The sequence below is a fragment of the Orycteropus afer genome, unplaced genomic scaffold, assembly GCF_000298275.1.
Source record: "Orycteropus afer afer isolate SDZICR_OR568_19922 unplaced genomic scaffold, OryAfe1.0 scaffold00609, whole genome shotgun sequence".
Lineage (NCBI taxonomy): Eukaryota > Metazoa > Chordata > Mammalia > Tubulidentata > Orycteropodidae > Orycteropus > Orycteropus afer.
The window spans coordinates 286,814-293,124 of record NW_006922196.1 but is presented as its reverse complement, the minus strand read 5'-3'; the positions used below and the strand labels follow the sequence as shown (position 1 = coordinate 293,124).

The window sequence follows — 6,311 nt, the reverse complement described above, 5'->3', positions numbered from 1 at the left end:
CTGACTCAGTGAGCTGTTCAGAGCACCAAAATCCCTAATTCAAACTGCTGTACCTAGTTTTTCAAGCACTAAAATGCTAGAGGGAATTAGAATGGTGATTACTGATGAGACTCCATTTTAAAACTCCCAACAGCAGGACTCTTTCATAGGAGCCCTGGTAGCCATTCAGACAGTGTCCACACAGCCATCTAGTAGTTAATCTCTTGAACCTCATGTAGCTTGAGTGAGAGGGTCTGAAACACCTATCAAGCAAGGTGTGTGGAAACCATTCTAGTTTAAGAATCTCATGTTCCTAGAAGCCAGTATCTCTTGTAAGTACTTCATCAGTGCAGCTTCCAGGGTCCCCTCAAAGACAAGTCTGGTTAAAGAGTCACCACTCAGAGACACCCAAACTCTCGTCCCCAGCAAGGATTACAGTTCTGTCATCTAGATAAAGGCTATCAACTAGAGCCATTTTTACCATAAGCAGTGTTGCCTCATGACATAACTGATCATGGTGACCTTTTAGGTTACCAGGAGAATAAAGTAAGAAAGTCTAACTGAAGGTTTAATTCTCATGCAGAGAATCCATTAACCCTTTATCCATAGGAAACATTTGCTTTCCTTCTAAAAGGTGGAGATACACAGTTGGTGTGGAGTTTTTCCCTTCTCCCTTCATCTTCCTGCCTGGAATAGGAAGTGATATCTGGAGTTACACAGACCTTGTGTGACAATAAGACAACAACCCTGAGGAGACGGCCAAGAGAAGCAGAAATATTGATCCTGATACCATGAAGCTATTGAGCCAGCAGCCACTCATCTCTAGATTTATTTATGCAAGACAAATACCTGCTTATGTTTATAAGCTAATGTTAGATGGACATTTTGTTACTTTCACCCAAATGCACTCCCACATTCATGGCATTCTAGAGCTTTTCAGCATTACGATCATCTGTTTCTCTTGCTGAGTAGCATGACGGCTCTATTGAATATTAATTCTCTAATATTGTGGAATATGCTTTTGCTTAAGGATTCCACATTTGCATAGCAGTCGAAGGGTTTTTCTCCTATAAGAACAACTCTAAATTAAGACTGTCCACAAACAGTTGTCACCCGCCTGAAATGGTCTGAGCCAACCAATGTTCTTAATTTCTTTGGAACAGTCTGAGCTGGTACAGAGAAATGAGTCTTCTAGAATGCTAGACAGCTGGATGCAGAGGTGTAACTCAGGGCACTTGGGCATTGACACTGGTTCCTGATCCTTCCCCACAGCCCTCTCATACAGATATGAGGTTGCATCATAAGACCCCACCTCATTAGACAGTCTGATGGAACACTCCCTACCCTGGCATTCTAGCTAACAACAGAACTGTTGCTGAGATGTGTTGCATCTACCCCTGTTTATCAGATAAGCAGATCCCATAAATCAGGAACTTAATTAAATCTTACCCTGGTGGGATGGCGTGGGTATGATCTTTTCCTGCCAATCAATAAAAACCAGTTGCTATGGAGCCACTTCCAACTCTTGGCAGCCCCATTTGTGTCAGAGTAGAACTGTGCCCCACAGTTTTCAGTTGCTGATTTTTCAGAAGTAGATCACTTTCTTCTGAAGCATCTCCACATAAACTTGAAGCACCAAACTTTGGTTAGCAGGTGAGCATGTTAACTATTTGCACCACCAAGAAGCTCACTCCTCAAAAATCACAGCCAGCTAATTGGGTTGAAAACATCATGACCTATTATGATCTGAAGAAAACAAGTTAAAGCTTACTTAAAACCACATTTAAACTGCTGGAAAAAAACCATTTATGCCTATTTGAATTGGTCAAAATAGGTTCACATCTGTTTGGATTGTATAGTATTGGCTCCAACATTTCAAAACTATTTTTTATTCAATTTGAGCAACACTGAACCAGTTCACAGCAGTCAAAATTAGTTTGAGACAGTCAATACATTTTGAACCAGGTCGAGTTTGTTTAGCCTGGGTCAAACAAGTTCCCTGAAAGGAAACTTGGGTAGATGGGCTTCAGTTTTCAGGCTTCAGTTCTTTGCTAAGTAAGAAAACCACAGAGGTTTAAAAGTTTAAAGTCATTTATTTCTGAAGATTAATTTACTTTTTCCCATAAATATTCATAAAAATCAGCAGCTTACTAAAAGTAATAAAATGCATACTATTATTGATTATAACATAGCATCAGGGACAGGAAACATCATCCTGGCAAAGAGAAGGATCCTAGTAAAGACAATTTTCACTCTTATGTTGAACCCTAGAAGCAATCTCCAGAAACTCCTAAAAGAGCCCCATGAGGCTCAGACATACCCAAGCAACACAAAGGTGGCTCTGTCAGCACCAAGAAGCCATTCTCCCCAAACCAAAGAGTGATACAGAACAGAGCTATCAGTTGTATTTTTATAGAATGGCTGAAATGCAATATTAACACCTCTCCCCAAAAAAGAAGAGAAGGGAGAAGGAAAATGGAGAGTCTGAAAAAAAGAACAGCCTGAACTTTGATGCAATTATATCCACCATGATCAAGACTGTTATTTCATAATTAGTGGCATATACAGACACATTTCAATCTATTAATTAAACCATCAACATCATGTATAATGCAATTAGTGAAGATGTAAGTAAATGACATGGTCAATTTTTCCCTGCATCAAGGCAGGCCAATCAATTGGGCCTTCTCTCCCTCCTAAACTATCTACATAGCCCTCAAATAATCAAATACCTAAGCACCTTGCATTGTGACAGCTGTCTTCAGCGTGGAGGCAGCTTTCAAGCAAGTTTTGCAAGAGAAACAAAAAGTAAAAGTACCTCCCCACCAAGAAAGAAAATGCAAAGTCACTTACCAGCCACAAAACTTGGAAATGATGCCACCTTCTTTGTTTGCTTTGGAATAGGAAAAAAATAAGACATAACAGTTATAAGCAGATGATACTTAATGTAATGTGAAAAGCTAAATCACATGACAGACTAGTGTTCCTCAGAGGTCAATGCTACACAGCAAATCAGTCTCATTCAGGTAACGTGATATTGGGAGGGAGAACATGTAATCAACTCCCAATGACAACTTTGGGGTGCACAATCCTAAACCCTAAGGACCCTAAAACCTAACGACCCTCAAATTAGCAAGACATTTGTAGAATGGAGCCTAGAGATCATCCAACCCCCTGGCTCTCAAATGGCTGGTATTAGAATTGCCTGCCAAATGTTTTAAAGCAAGATAAAGGGGACAGGCCCCTGATCTGTGGTAGGCCATGCTTTTCATCCAAGTTGGAAAATCTCATCCAAACTACTCCCCAGAGAAGATAAATAACTTGTCTGAGGCCTCATTTCAATAATTTCTACCATGGCAGACTTATTTTATGTGGGCTTTTTTGTTTTGTTTTGTTTTTTAAATCATGTTGTTGGTTTAGAACAAAACCAAACCAAACCGAACTCACTGCTGTCGAGTCGGTCCCGACTTATAGCAACCCCTACTTGGGTTTCCGAGGCAGTATCTCTACGGAAGTACAGTAATTTTCAATAGGGATGATTTTGTCCCCAGGGGACTTTTGGCAAAGTCTAGAGACAGTTTTAGTTACCATGATTGGGGGAAGAGGGCTCTATATGTTTAACAGCTAGTGGGTAGACACCAGGAATGCTGCTAAACATCCTACTGTGTACAAGACACCTCTCACATCAAAGAATTATCCAGCCAGAAATGTCAATTGTGCCACCGTTGAGAAGCCATAGTTTAGAACATGGTTATCAGACCACATAGTAGGATTAGTCTCTGCCATGTGCCATCAGCAATATCTAGACCCACAGTGGTGTGATCCTAAACCAGCAGGAATGGCCCTCATCTCCTCCCCTACAGGGAAACCCTGGATGCCCTCTCTCCTGGGTAGCTGGTGGGATGGGAACACTGGGGAGAGGGTAGGGGAACAGACCATCAAGGGCATGCAGCTCTAACAGTAGGGTCTTGACTAACAACAGCCTCAGAATTCTCATCCTCAGGAAAAGTTACCTCTGGAATGTTGTTGTTGTCAACAGGTCCATTGAGATCAGAGCGCTGCTGCTTCCTCGGCTGTTCCAAACCATTGCAGACCTGGAGACCAGGAAGTTAAAAATGTTGTGTTTATATGCTAGACAAATAAACCAAGACAGAAGATTGGACACACATACATGTAAGACATGCAACATGATACCAAATTTGTAAAATGCACATGCATGTATGAATGTGTGCATATATATAGTTGCATGTATAAGTTAATATATTTTTATCTTAATTTTTTTTTTCAATTAACATGTATACTTTTATACCTCTGAAAAAGTTTTTTAAGTCATATTTTAAAAAAATCTAAATGTTCCACTGAAAACAAACCCAAATCAGTCAATCTAATTTGCCCCAAAGACATTTCCTAAGTCTTCTCTCAGGAGCTCTGGTAGCATAGGGCCTAAGGCAGTTGACTGCTAACCAGAAGGCTGGCGATTCAAACCCACCAACCACTCCTCGGAAGGAAGATAGGGCAATCTACTTCCATAGTGATACTGCCTTGGAAACCCAAGGAGGGGTCACTATGAGTCGGGTCCAACTCGATGGTACATAACAACAACAACACAAATCTCTTAAAGAAGGCTTCAATCCATAATTACCTTTATTCAATGAAATTTAAGGTTTAGGTATACTTTTCTCCACTTGTGCCACCTTGAAGCCAGAAGTTAGATCCCATTAAAGGGAGTGTGGTGAGCCAGTATGTTAAGACAAGTTCTAGAACCTTTTGGAAAATTATCAGTCAGCAGCAAGATCATGATGACAAAAATGATGACAACAATAATAATGCTGCTGCTGCTGCTGCTACATTTACCTACTGCTTTAGAGTTTACAAAGCCATCCACATATGTGATGTATATTCCCACTCCTGCTTTATAAGTGAGAAATGTGGGGCTCCAAGTGTTGGTTTTAACTGCTGGGTTCCCCCAGCACTTTTGTGATAAAGCAAGGTATAGCTGCCAGTCCTACTCCCTATCCTGTCATGTTCCTTGATATAGGTAAAATTCTAAGGGAGTTGGGGAGGGTGTAGAGAAAAAGTAAAGAACCTGACCCCACCTTCCCAGCCCTAAGAACTAAAATGACATGCATGGAACAGCCAGGATTCCTAGAAAAATGCCACATCCTTGACCACACACACTTCTTACATCAAAGGCAGATGGAGTGCAAGGAGATGGAAGGGTAGGGATGGGCTTTGAGGAAAGGCCTTTGAGTATGTGGAGAATTTGAACATAAGGGAAAAGGGAAGACATAGCCATATCCAAGAGAAATGTGGGTGCAAGCTGTACAGGGCTAGCCTTCTTGGAGCTGGAGGGTGCTGAGGACAGCAAAGCCCAGGTAGGTCAGATGTGGCTGGCCTGCCTCCCAGCCCCTCTGCTAGAAGCCCAAAGGACTATCCCTGCCCCTGAGCCCCAATAACTCTCAGATGGCCTTGCCCTCTCTCTGCTGTCCAAGCATGTCCCAAGGTAGAACTTCTGGGTTGTCTGGGCCTTCTGGCATACTCCTAAGTCTTTCCTAGTTCTCCTTCCCAGAACCTGGACTGATCCCTACCAAAGAGGCTGGGATCTCCTTTGGGCTCCACTCCCCAGTGAACACCAATGTTGACCAAGATGAGTGACAGTGCTCTATTCTGCAGGGCCGGGGCTGGCCCTGGGACCACTCCCTTAAGGGCTCTTCAAGAGCCAGGTTTGTTTTCCAACCATGTGAAAAGACAATGGCAGGACTGCTGCTTGCCTTATGGTGTGTTTGGCACATAGAAGAGATGTCCACTGTGGGGGATGCAGGAGTCACAGCTTGGCCAGCCTCTGTAGCTTTGTGTGAGGAAAAAAATATCTCTCCCTACTAAAGGGCATAGCTTCTGGCCAGACTCCACAGCTGGGCCAGGGGTGCATATGCTAGATGCCAGTATCCATGCCACCTCTGTGGGACATCTTGATACAGGGCCACAGTATGGGATCTCTTTGGGCAACACAAAGACTCAAGCACACTTAAAACTGATAACTTTTCTCCAAAGCCTGTACATGCTAGAGGCTTTCTTCCACATCATCATTTTCTTTAACTCCCTCCCAACCAAGAGTCTACTCATCACCATAACAACCACAGCTCACATTAAACAGCATGGATTGTTTTTAAGAGAGGCAGGAAGGAGGGTTTTGGATGTTTCCCTTTGAGAGGATCCATCTGGTACTCTAATTTCCATCTCAGGGTCTTGGCAGCATGTGGCGACCATGTGAAATTAACACTGCTAGAGGTCCACATGCTACGCCCGTGCTTACCTTGCTCCCGGAGACCCGG

At 42.6% G+C, this 6,311-nt stretch overlaps 1 protein-coding gene across 1 annotated transcript in view; it reads right to left on the bottom strand.

Annotated features, from left to right (window-relative positions):
- APBA2 (amyloid beta precursor protein binding family A member 2) overlaps positions 1-6,311 on the bottom strand; it is a 142,736-nt gene that overhangs the window by 79,820 nt on the left and 56,605 nt on the right. Inside the window, exons 2-3 of the mRNA XM_007956327.2 lie at positions 3,993-4,073; positions 2,833-2,872 (exon numbers count right to left, since the gene is read on the bottom strand). Coding sequence (XP_007954518.1) covers positions 2,833-2,872; positions 3,993-4,073 — 121 coding nt within the window. The remainder of the gene's footprint in view (positions 1-2,832; positions 2,873-3,992; positions 4,074-6,311) is intronic.